This window comes from Biomphalaria glabrata, chromosome 12 (assembly GCF_947242115.1).
Source record: "Biomphalaria glabrata chromosome 12, xgBioGlab47.1, whole genome shotgun sequence".
Classification (NCBI taxonomy): Eukaryota; Metazoa; Mollusca; class Gastropoda; family Planorbidae; genus Biomphalaria; species Biomphalaria glabrata.
Window position 1 is genome coordinate 13,747,784 of NC_074722.1, and position 13,321 is coordinate 13,761,104.

General features: G+C 36.9%; 1 protein-coding gene across 3 annotated transcripts in view; it reads left to right on the forward strand.

Annotated features, from left to right (window-relative positions):
* Positions 1-4,807, forward strand: part of LOC106075240 (uncharacterized) — a 28,148-nt gene extending 23,341 nt beyond the window's left edge. For all 3 annotated transcript variants that reach the window (XM_056005787.1, XM_056005788.1, XM_056005786.1), the window contains exon 9: positions 556-4,807. In XM_056005787.1, coding sequence (XP_055861762.1) covers positions 556-618 — 63 coding nt within the window. In that variant the 3' untranslated portion in view covers positions 619-4,807. The remainder of the gene's footprint in view (positions 1-555) is intronic.
* Positions 4,808-13,321: the final 8,514 nt, after the last annotated feature.

Below are 13,321 nucleotides of genomic sequence, written 5' to 3' on the forward strand. Positions count from 1 at the left end.
AAACAGGATTAGAGCTCAAGCTTATGAAGCATTTCTGAGTTTAATCTTGTCTTGCTTTCAAACTTACTTAAAGTTCTTTCAGAGAAATGTTGCTACAATGCCAATTGATAAGACATTAATCTGACATGTTATCACTGCTAATATATAATACAAATGCAAAAAGTAGAAAATCAGTCTCGTAAAGCAAATGTAGGCTATATACATTGGATACAAGTATTTATAATCTTCTCTTTTGAAAGATTATCTGTAATTCATAAGTCCAAAAGAAGGATTGGCGCTTTGAGCTCTTCAGACAGAAGTTGAAAGAAACAAATTATAGCTAGGATAATTAGTGCTTAATTAGCTTCAATGGAGATACAGTTCAGTTAAGGTTTTAATTTTTTGTGTCAGCAATAAAACACAATTAATGTAATTTGTAACATTATTTTTTGTTTTTTAAATTGATATTAAAAAAGTATTTGAGGACTTCTTTATTCAGTATGTTCCCAACACTGCATTAAAAACATAACTTTTGTTATATCTATGCTCAGTCTGAATATGTTTTGTATCTTCCAGGCTGTGATGATCAACAGAGCTCTGGTCAATGGGCAATATGTGAGATGGATAGAAATACTGTAGCCACAAGGACTAGCTTTGCAGATTTTGAATTGAGAAGATCAACCACCTTCTAATGTTCAGGGGAAACCATCGCAGCTGAGATGTGCAATTTTGTCATTGTTTCAACTGTCTTAAATCTTTCTTTCAAGATTTATCATGTGATGTATATGTTTGTATATCTTTGAATATAACCAACTTAGTATTCTGTTTACTTTGCAACAATTTCATGAAATGTTTCCTTTAGTTTTTTAGAGACTGTTGCTAACGGTACTAATAATGCAAAAACTTTTGTATAGAGTTCAATTTTTTTTTCTTGGTAATAGAAATGTATTTTTCAAAATGTACTTACAGACTTGTTTTATCAATAACATCTCTGTATTAATTATCTTAATCTAGTGAACATACACCAGATTTCTTTTTTATGGTATTTAACATGTTTGGGTGATTCTTAATTTTCTCAGTTTTGATAACATAAACCTGGTAATCACCCCTTTCAGACCTTAAAATCTATAGAGCAGATGATGTAAAGGTCACCTGTTTCTTTGGATGAGGATGTCTTGTGGCCAGCACAATGACCAACTGACTTTTCTTCCCCAAACTAATTTTAAGATTCATTTGATGATAGTAACATTATGCAGTAAGGAGACTTATAGTTTGGTCAAAAGTAAGGCTTGTTATATCTCTTCTTCAAACTTCTTACTGTATTATCAAGGCAGACACTATTTATGTTGCAATATAGATTTAAGCATAATAGATAAATGTATCTCTTTGATAAATGGTTTTAATCTAAATGTGATCTCATAGCACAGTAATTGCACAGATAGTATCTTTGAGCATTTACTACAAGCATTAACATGAACTAACTAAACTCAGGAAACTCCCCACTTGACACTTCCTCATGACTTTGATACATTTGTACAATGTATATTATTTGTCCTAGAACCACAGGAATTTCTTCAGTGACCTTTACAGAGCTTTGATCTGGGTTGTGAGGTGCAAGTTCATTAGACTAGGATTGAACTTTTCTTTATCCTAGAACTTGCAGTCTTTCTTGAAAAGTCATCTATACATTGGATGATTGAACTGCTGTCCAAAAGATATTGAAATGATGTGCCATGAAACTTAAAAAGGCTACCATGTGCATTTCTTTGTTTAGTTTTGTATACTATATAGACGATAGTATAGTTTTAAAAAAAGCAAAACAATTATTTTTTTTGGCTTTGTTAATAAGTTTAATATTCAATGTAAATACATTTACTACTTTTATTTTCTTTTGTAAATTTTAGAGAAAAAAAATGCTGTTACATCCTATAATACTTAGTCAAAACTTACACTTCATTATATTAAGTAGTGAAAAGCTTACCAGCATCAGTTCACTAACCTCTTTTTCTAACAGTGGTCATATGTTTTCAATATTTAAATGATGTTACATCTCATACATTTTAATCATGAAACTGTTGTCTTTCCATTTGACCTGAACAAATTGTATCTAGCCTACACTTGTAACAGTGTGTACATCCTTTGCTATTCAATTTAGATGAAGTTGAGCAGAACAAAATAAATGTAACTCAATTTCTTTTTTGCTGTTTAACTTGTGAAGCCTATTATTTAATAATAATAAATTGAGCATAATGTTTCTAGGCTAAGTTAATCTGATAATGTTCATTTTGTTAACCAATTATTTTAATACCTAATTGCAGACAGCTTTTAGCTATATATTATATACATAATTGACTAGAATTAAATGCTAATTTTTATTGAAACAATTGGCGCTGTATTTCTGATTCTTTTAATATGAAGGGGATGGCAAGAAATATGTTCATGAGAGTTTACACTAGAACTTTATGAAACTGTCAACACAACAATAGCAAGTATGAGTTTGAAGAAAACATATCAGCTTATGCTATTTGTGAAGTGATACACAGAAGAGTTCAAATCTTCAAATTACATTTTGACACTATTTCTACAAATTGCTTTGTGAAATATATCCCTTATTTTCACATAAATCAAAATTAAATAGTAATGTCTAAATAGTGATAATTTTGGTAAATTCTATTGAATGTCTAGTCCCATACTTTTGTTGGGACTGCTTTTTGACATTTTATTTTTTCTATTCTGTTCACTAATCTGTATTGTGTAAGTATAACTTTGTTTTCTCAAGCCTTGTACTATTTTTTTCAATTGTTCATTTAATCAGAAACTTGAAGTAAAAGAAGTCTATTGATCAATCTTTTCAAAAAATAGAATTGTATTTTTTAAAGCAAAATATTTTTCGTATCATATTTATAGAATTGATCTAGTTCAACAAATATAATGCAAAATTTTTTTTTCTTATGACTAAAATTTTTTATTTTCTTATCTATCTTAATTAGACCATTGTGATGTTGATAAAAATTGATGCTTGCTGTCAGTCACAGAAACGTTTGTCAGGAGACTTGCATTAGAGAGCAGTACACATTACTTTTGTTTCTATTGATCATTTAAATTAAATAATAAGAAGAAACATTGATTTCTCAGTATTGAAATAATTTTATCCTAGTCAATCTTTGGAGAAAAGTGCTGGTATCTACTTGTTCCAGTATTTGAAGCTTTTAATAGTAACAGTCAGTTAAGTTTTCCCTTGAAAAGTAAAGTCATTCCAATGAGCTTTACTTGTCATTGATGTCAGTACAAAGGGTACTACTAAAGCAGTTGTAGATCTACCTTATTCAAGTGTGTCCATGATTTTCATGTTTCCAATTCTCTGCACTATCAAAGCACAGGCTTTTTGAACTATAAAGGTTGACAGGTTGAAGAAGCATAGAAACAGAGCATAGCAAAAATATTTGTCTCCATTCTTAGTACACAATCAATGGTTGTAAAAGTTGTGGCCATGTTATCTTCTAACTTGTGTAACCAACTATAACCTCAGTATCCACAAGTCAAGTAGTTAGATAGTTGGATACTTTCTTGCTTATAATAGTTGGATACTTTCTTGCTTATAATAGTTGGATACTTTCTTGCTTATAATAGTGGATACTTTCTTGCTTATATAGATCCATTTAAGGTCATAGATGTATAAAAAAGGAATAAGGTTAGTTTACTTTTTTTTTTTCCATTTTGGATGTCCCTTTAGAATTGAAATTGACATCCTAGCCCAGACCTTTCCCAGGTTGGTGGCAGGCAAGGTTTGAATCCAGGACCATTGAGACGATCAGGCATAGAATATAGTTAGTATTTGCTTTATAATGTTAGGACTTGTCCTTGTGAATAGTTTCATATTTTAAATAATTGTTTTAATTAAAACCAGCCAAATAAAATAACACTAAGCTTTGCAGCATATCTTGTGGTTTGACTTTCCTGCTAAAGTTGTCCAATGGGATGACTTGTAGTGTTGTGTGTTTTAGAAGTGTAATGTTTTCATTGATCAGGGCCTGTATTTCAAGTGTGTTCATTTAACCTTTGTATAGGATATCTTACCAGTAACCTTTTTTTTATATATATATTACTATGTATATCTTATTATTTTGTATATTTCTGGAACAAAGCCAAAAAAATGTCAGCCCTTATTGGTATCTTGCAGTATAGTCTGTAGCTTGTATCAATCAGCAAAACTATCCTTTTAGTACAATGGGGCAAGATAAACAGATGAACTGTTCTTGTGGGTTTGCATGTAACAGTTTTTATCAATATTTATTGAAATCATTGCATTAAAATCATTCCTCAATATTATTCCCAGTTGACACTTTCTTTTATTTTCATCATAATTGGAGATAACCCAGTTTTTTTAAAATCTAAAATAGCCAATAGGAGACAATGACTGGAGACCATAGCCATCCCTTTTATATTTTTTTATTCAGAACAACAATCTACTTGTTTTACACATTTCAAAATTTTTTTTATTTTTTTTATACCAAAATAAGTTAGAAACAAAATATCAGAAGTCATTTCATGTGACTGAGAACCAAGTCATTTTGTTGAATGTTTTTCTAAAGAGTGCTAACTATGCCAAGTAGACTGTCTCGGGGTTCCATACCTTGTGTTCTAATGAAACATGTTTTTTTATCACTGAAATAATGGAGCTTTATTTCTAGATTTGGTAGTTTGCTTTTATTTTTCCCTTTGACTGTTGTGTATAGTTCATTTTGTGTGTTCTGACTGATGTACATAGAGCTCTCCAACCTTTTTCATTGATTTGGTGTGCTTCTGCATTAAATTCCTTTCCATTCAATTCTAGAGTTGTTTAGTTTTCAATCTTTTACTAGATATGTTTATAGATTGATTTATTAGATAGATATTCTACACTATTATCTTAGGAGTCAATAATGAACATCAGTGTAACCAGTTCAATGAGGGAACTTAAACTAGTCTGATGAAGTGATGGTTGTGACACAAGGGCCAACAGCTGGTTTAATCCCCTAGCCAAGCAATCAGCAAGGCATGTGGCCTTGAGTTGAAGACCTGAAGTGATGGTTGTGACACAAGGGCCAACAGCTGGTTTAATCCCCTAGCCAAGCAATCAGCAAGGCATGTGGCCTTGAGTTGAAGACCTGAAGTGATGGTTGTGACACAAGGCCCAACCGCTGGTTTAATCCCCTAGCCAAGCAATCAGCAAGGCATGTGGCCTTGAGTTGAAGACCTGAAGTGATGGTTGTGACACAAGGGCCAACAGCTGGTTTAATCCCCTAGCCAAGCAATCAGCAAGGCATGTGGCCTTGAGTTGAAGACCTGAAGTGATGGTTGTGACACAAGGGCCAACAGCTGGTTTAATCCCCTAGCCAAGCAATCAGCAAGGTATGTGGCCTTGAGTTGAAGACCTGAAGTGATGGTTGTGACACAAGGGCCAACAGCTGGTTTAATCCCCTAGCCAAGCAATCAGCAAGGCATGTGGCCTTGAGTTGAAGACCTGAAGGGATGGTTGTGACACAAGGCCCAACAGCTGGTTTAATCCCCTAGCCAAGCAATCAGCAAGGTATGTGGCCTTGAGTTGAAGACCTGAAGGGATGCAACACAGTCAGAGAGAGGATTGGGTTTCAGTTCAGCACAATGATTGATGGAGTGAGAGATTTATCTCTGATGCACAATTAGTTAGATTTACTTCTGATGCACAATGATTGACTGGAGATTTATCTTTGATGCTCACTGATCGAGGTGTATAGTCACCTGAGAAGTTGCAGAGAGAATATATGTCACAGACTGTGCGGCCTCTGAGTTAACTTGACAGTGAACTGTGGACATATGCACTAGCTTCACGAGGCACCAGTGGAGACCACTAGCTCGTTACTCTAAACAAGTGTTAGTACTATCCTAGAAATAGGCTCTACTGTCTGCTCCCTAGCAAACTTTGCAGACGACGTTCTACTTTGTTTTGGGTACGTATGATTCAGGGGAAATAATCTACTATGACACTAGCTTTTCGCTAAGGATAGTATACTTGTGTGGAGCACAGACCTATAGATATAGATTAGTCTGTAGAAAAAAAAAAGTTCTGCATGTTTGGAAGGCAAACATTAACAAATAAATGAAACATTAGTCAAACACAAAAAATAAACAAATAATGAAAACTTCATTTCAATTACCCTCAAGGTTTTGTTGTTTCTTTGCTTTCCACTACAACTAGATCCACAGATTTTGATCGTTGCAAGTGATCAACTAAAATCAGAACCTCCCTAGTAAGAGATTCGCGGACGACGCCCACTCACAAGAGGAGCTTCAGTCACTCATGTCCCGCTTCTCTCAGGCTTGTTAAGAGTATGGCCTAACCATTAGCACCAAGAAAAGTAATATTAGGGACCACCTGATTAAGCACCACTCTCCATCCTCATAGATGATAACATGCTGGATGACCTGTCTCATTTCAGCGTGCTATTCAAGATGACCTGTGCCATACCACCCTACAATTCAAGATGACCAGTCTTATTTCAGCCTGCTATTCAAGATGACCTGTGCCATACCACCCTACAATTCAAGATGACCTGTCTCATTTCAGCCTGCTATTCAAGATGACGTGTCTCATTTCAGCCTGCTATTCAAGATGACCTGTCTCATTTCAGCCTGCTATTCAAGATGACCTGTCTCATTTCACCCTACAATTCAAGATGGCCTGTCTCATTTCACCCTACAATTCAAGATGGCCTGTCTCATTTCACCCTACAATTCAAGATGACCTGTCTCATTTCACCCTACAATTCAAGATGACCTGTTTCATTTCACCCTACAATTCAAGATGACCTGTTTCATTTCACCCTACAATTCAAGATGGCCTGTCTCATTTCACCCTACAATTCAAGATGACCTGTTTCATTTCACCCTACAATTCAAGATGACCTGTTTCATTTCACCCTACAATTCAAGATGGCCTGTCTCATTTCACCCTACTATTCAAGATGACCTTTCTCATTTCACCCTACAATTCAAGATGACCTGTCTCATTTCACCCTACAATTCAAGATGACCTGTCTCATTTCACCCTACAATTCAAGATGACCTGTCTCATTTCACCCTACAATTCAAGATGACCTGTCTCATTTCAGCCTGCTATTCAAGATGACCTGTGCCATAAAACCCTACAATTCAAGATGACCAGTCTCATTTCAGCCTGCTATTTAAGATGACCTGTCTCATTTCAGCCTGCTATTCAAGATGACCTGTCTCATTTCAGCCTGCTATTCAAGATGACCTGTCTCATTTCACCCTACAATTCAAGATGACCTGTCTCATTTCAGCCTGCTATTCAAGATGACCTGTCTCATTTCAGCCTGCTATTCAAGATGACCTGTCTCATTTCACCCTACAATTCAAGATGGCCTGTCTCATTTCACCCTACAATTCAAGATGACCTGTTTCATTTCACCCTACAATTCAAGATGACCTGTTTCATTTCACCCTACAATTCAAGATGACCTGTCTCATTTCACCCTACAATTCAAGATGACCTGTCTCATTTCACCCTACAATTCAAGATGACCTGTCTCATTTCACCCTACAATTCAAGATGACCTTTCTCATTTCACCCTACAATTCAAGATGACCTTCTCATTTCACCCTACAATTCAAGATGACCTGTTTCATTTCACCCTACAATTCAAGATGACCTGTCTCATTTCACCCTACAATTCAAGATGACCTGTCTCATTTCACCCTACAATTCAAGATGACCTGTCTCATTTCAGCCTGCTATTCAAGATGACCTGTGCCATAAAACCCTACAATTCAAGATGACCAGTCTCATTTCAGCCTGCTATTTAAGATGACCTGTCTCATTTCAGCCTGCTATTCAAGATGACCTGTCTCATTTCAGCCTGCTATTCAAGATGACCTGTCTCATTTCACCCTACAATTCAAGATGACCTGTCTCAATTCAGCCTGCTATTCAAGATGACCTGTCTCATTTCAGCCTGCTATTCAAGATGACCTGTCTCATTTCACCCTACAATTCAAGATGGCCTGTCTCATTTCACCCTACAATTCAAGATGACCTGTTTCATTTCACCCTACAATTCAAGATGACCTGTTTCATTTCACCCTACAATTCAAGATGACCTGTCTCATTTCACCCTACAATTCAAGATGACCTGTCTCATTTCACCCTACAATTCAAGATGACCTGTCTCATTTCACCCTACAATTCAAGATGACCTTTCTCATTTCACCCTACAATTCAAGATGACCTTCTCATTTCACCCTACAATTCAAGATGACCTGTTTCATTTCACCCTACAATTCAAGATGGCCTGTCTCATTTCACCCTACAATTCAAGATGGCCTATCTCATTTCACCCTACAATTCAAGATGGCCTATCTCATTTCACCCTACAATTCAAGATGGCCTGTCTCATTTCACCCTACAATTCAAGATGGCCTGTCTTATTTCACCCTACAATTCAAGATGACCTGTCTCATTTCACCCTACAATTCAAGATGGCCTGTCTCATTTAACCTACAATTCAAGATGACCTTTCTCATTTCACCCTACAATTCAAGATGATCTGTCTCATTTCACCCTACAATTCAAGATGACCTGTTTCATTTCACCCTACAATTCAAGATGACCTGTTTCATTTCACCCTACAATTCAAGATGGCCTGTCTCATTTCACCCTACAATTCAAGATGACCTGTCTCATTTCACCCTACAATTCAAGATGACCTGTTTCATTTCACCCTACAATTCAAGATGACCTGTCTCATTTCACCCTACAATTCAAGATGACCTGTTTCATTTCACCCTACAATTCAAGATGACCTGTTTCATTTCACCCTACAATTCAAGATGGCCTGTCTCATTTCACCCTACAATTCAAGATGACCTTTCTCATTTCACCCTACAATTCAAGATGATCTGTCTCATTTCACCCTACAATTCAAGATGACCTGTCTCATTTCACCCTACAATTCAAGATGACCTGTCTCATTTCACCCTACAATTCAAGATGACCTGTCTCATTTCATCCTACAATTCAAGATGACCTGTCTCATTTCACCCTACAATTCAAGATGACCTGTTTCATTTCACCCTACAATTCAAGATGACCTGTCTCATTTCATCCTACAATTCAAGATGACCTGTCTCATTTCACCCTACAATTCAAGATGACCTGTCTCATTTCACCCTACAATTCAAGATGACCTGTCTCATTTCCCCCTACACGAATCATTATATGTGGAGACTAGGACGTCCACCACTAATTGACCTTATAGATTAAAGATATTACAATGTCTATTTTAGTTCTAGTCTATACTAGAATGCAATTGATTTGTATGGCCTATGACTAAATTTATTTTACATATCTTTGGGGACAACACTCATGGCCGGATTTACCTATATTTAACAAAAACTATAGATTAGGGCCCCTAAGATACTGATATATATCTTGACTTAAAAAAGGCTCTATAACTCCTGTAGCTTGACAACACTGTCCATTTGCTTTTTTTGTTTTTAAATCCCAGGTCAACAGACAAAGTCGAAAAAGAAACCCAACCCTGCTGCGCCCTTCTTGGCAATGTGGTGTCTCATTGAACCAGTTAGTACTTTCTTAGCCAACACCGAGAAGCAGATCAATACAAACTATCACTAGAAAAAAAAACAACTGTTGGCGACCCACGTCTGTTTGTTTTGACTTTTTTTTTGTTCATGTCAAAGGTTTGTTTTTCTGATTTCTTTTTTTTTGTTTATAACACTTGATGGGCACGGCTCACAGGAGTCAATTACACCAGCTACACTTGATGGGCACGGCTCACAGGAGTCAATTACACCAGCTACACTTGTTGGGCACGGCTCACAGGAGTCAATTACACCAGCTACACTTGTTGGGCACGGCTCACAGGAGTCAATTACACCAGCTACACTTGTTGGGCACGGCTCACAGGAGTCAATTACACCAGCTACACTTGATGGGCACGGCTCACAGGAGTCAATTACACCAGCTACACTTGTTGGGCACGGCTCACAGGAGTCAATTACACCAGCTACACTTGATGGGCACGGCTCACAGGAGTCAATTACACCAGCTACACTTGATGGGCACGGCTCACAGGTTTCACTTACCCTCAAGGTTTTGTTATTTATTTGCTTTTCACTTGGAGCGATTTAAACATGTAGATCTAAGTGATCAAACATTATACATCTGGCTTGTGTGAAGTGATTTAAATTAGCCTGCCATCTGCTCACTATAGTGACTGTGTATAAATATAACTATTTCAAATAGATTCTTAAGCCTTGCTGGACTTGTATCTATCCCCAGTACTAATGGATTGGATTTAACATTTCGTAGGTAAGCGTAAATTATGACGGACGGAACATGCCTTTTGTTCTTTTTTTTTATAGGATAAATAATAATCTAGTTCTAGTCCAAGCATGTGTATGAATTAATCTTCATATGACATATGAGGACTTAATTAAAGGGATTTAAGAATTGGTGAAATTAGTGGATATTTTCATATAGTGTAATCTTGTCTTATCAAGTTCAAGACGCAGAGAAAAGTGAAATACGTAAGAAGAAAGGGCAAGAGGAGAAAAAGTTTTGAGGCTAAAACTTTGGGACTGTAATGGATTCCGATAATGTCTTTGGACCTACACTTATTCGAAAACAAAGTCTATTTAGTTGTTGTCACGTGAGCAAAACCTACCAACAATCATCGCATACCATAGACATAAATAAATATAGACTGGCCGAAGGAATTAACTTCATGTAACTTGAAAATATGTACATCTATTGTATTCGGATTTTCGAATTATGAAAAATTGCATGATCTTCATTCTAAGTGATTAAACAAATCTACACTGCCTCCTTATTTACAATATATATAGGTTATGGCTGAAATATATATGAATACTTAACTTTTATACTGCTCATAAATGCTGTATAATAATGTGACAAGTCAAAATCTCGCTGTCAGAGTCACTCAAATTTATCACAGCATTAATTATTATTTTTCATTATTTATTTATTTTATTTTAATTATTTCCCCATCCTACCCCTAAATTCTACACCCGCACCACCTTTTCCGCTCCAGGCTAGACTTAGTTGACCACATTGGAGATAGCTAGGCCGCGTCTCTCGACTTATCTTCCCTTGACCGGGGCAAAGATAGACACGTTCTCTTTGATCGTACCGGCCGGATGTCTGACGGGCGCAGACGACACCACCTTGTGTGGAATGCAAGTCACTCCCCCACCCCTTCTCCCACGTCTCTCTTTGATCTAAGAGATTACTCTGGTCAACACACCGCGTGATATTCCAAGGTGCGACTCCCACCTCGAGTCAAATTCACCCACGTGTAAGATAATTCTTAGCCTAGGACACTTCCTGTTTCCGCCCGCCTTTTCCAGGCCTATATAAAGTAGATCCAAATCAAATCAGACCCTCTTATTTCTCATTGTCGTTGAGCTATCGAGTCTGGACTACTTCATACATTCTTTCTCCTAGAGGAATACCTGGTGGTAAGCCGAACTTAATCGCAAGTTCCATCTTAATTACTTTTGTGCTATTTCCACTGGATATTATCATGTGTATTTTGCTTAGTTCATTTATATTTAATTAGTGCATTGTGTATTTCTCACTGGCGTAAGTAGAAAACATAAACATGCCCTATGTAATTATTTATGTATTGCATTAATCTATTAATGCTACGTTGCTCAATTGATCGTTGATGCAACCATGTATATATTTGTACATCTTATTTTATTTCCTTTATCTCGGCTGGCCGCCTTGATAATCTTACTAGCGCACTAATACTGCGTCCAGATAAGAGTTATGAGTTATCTCCCCTATATTGAATTATCTCCCCTGTAGTCATTTCACTCTAATGAGAGTTGCGCCGCTTGAACGGACACCCTCTCCATTCAAGCGCGCTCCATTGTTCTCTACCCACGGTCATATGTAAACAAACCGTCTTGGTCGCGACCCCCGCCCAATTCCCCCCCCCCCCCCTTTCTTTCTCTATTCACCTGTTTTGTTTATTTGAGATTATTATTTCCCCTTTCAGTACATTTTTATATTATTATTTCCCCTTTTATGTACATTCCTATATTGCTACTATCTGCCATCTATTTTCCAAATCCCATTTGTCATCATCTCCCCATTGTGCTCTAAAGCAATTTTACCAATCTGACGAATGCACCTCAGTCGAGGGCATCGATAAGATGCATGAGAGACATGTCCTAACTTGTCTTTATTTATCCGCAGCCTCCCTCAGGTGTCTGCCTATTTATTTGCTATCGAGAATCACCTACTGCCTATTTATGTGCTGAGTGCTATTCAGCACTGCACTTTCCTACTGGGATCTGCCTATTTGCCGCTTAGTGTCTACTCGACACTACTCAACTATTTGCCATTTGCTGTTTAGTGTCTACTCCCCGACGCTACTCAACTCTACTACTTGGCGCTATCGGCCTTGCTCGCCTATTCGACAGCCCACCTATCAACTTATTAGGTGCGACGTCCCTATAGACCCAGATCTGTGTGAGACGTCATAGCTACGCCAAACCCTCTGCAACTCACTGGACTTATCCTGTCATTACGCTGCCCACGGCAGATCAGCTCTGCCCGCAGTAACCTTGTGCCCACGGTAGCCGGCCACCCACCCTACTGTGCCCACTACAGATATTAGGACTTGGGATTGAGACTCCACAAGAACTATATCACCGGCGTCCCTCTTTCCGCTAGAGCGCCACCTCCAGCTGCAGAACCTCAAGCCAGGACACAGCCAGCTGCGACATCAACAGGAAACCAGCTAAGTCAGAGGACAAAGTGACATACTCTCTTATTAGGTGCAAGAGTGATGATTAAACCTAGTATTATTTAGAGATAGATGCAAACCCTCCCCCTTTTTATTCTTATATGTATATTTATGTAAATAAATATTCTTTTATTTTAACTTTTGTATCTATCTTTCATTTCTTGTCTCGTTGCGTGCCTGCTCCCAATTCATATGCTGATAGGTTGGTGTGTGATAGCTTTAAAAATAATCATCCCCTAGACAAACACACGTCACATTTCCCCACCTGTCACAAATAAAGTACACAAAATTGCAAGTCACACATTTTCGTTTCATAAAACTCTTTAATCGGCCAGTCTATATTTATTTATGTCTATGTCGCACACTTACAAATATAATGAACTATAGTGACTCAATATTGTTTAAATTTGTAATTGCAAGCAAGAAGTCCTAAGAAATAAAAAAAAATAATCTTTAAAATATTATGTTATATTAAAAAAAAAAGGAAATGAATTTATTGTAAACCG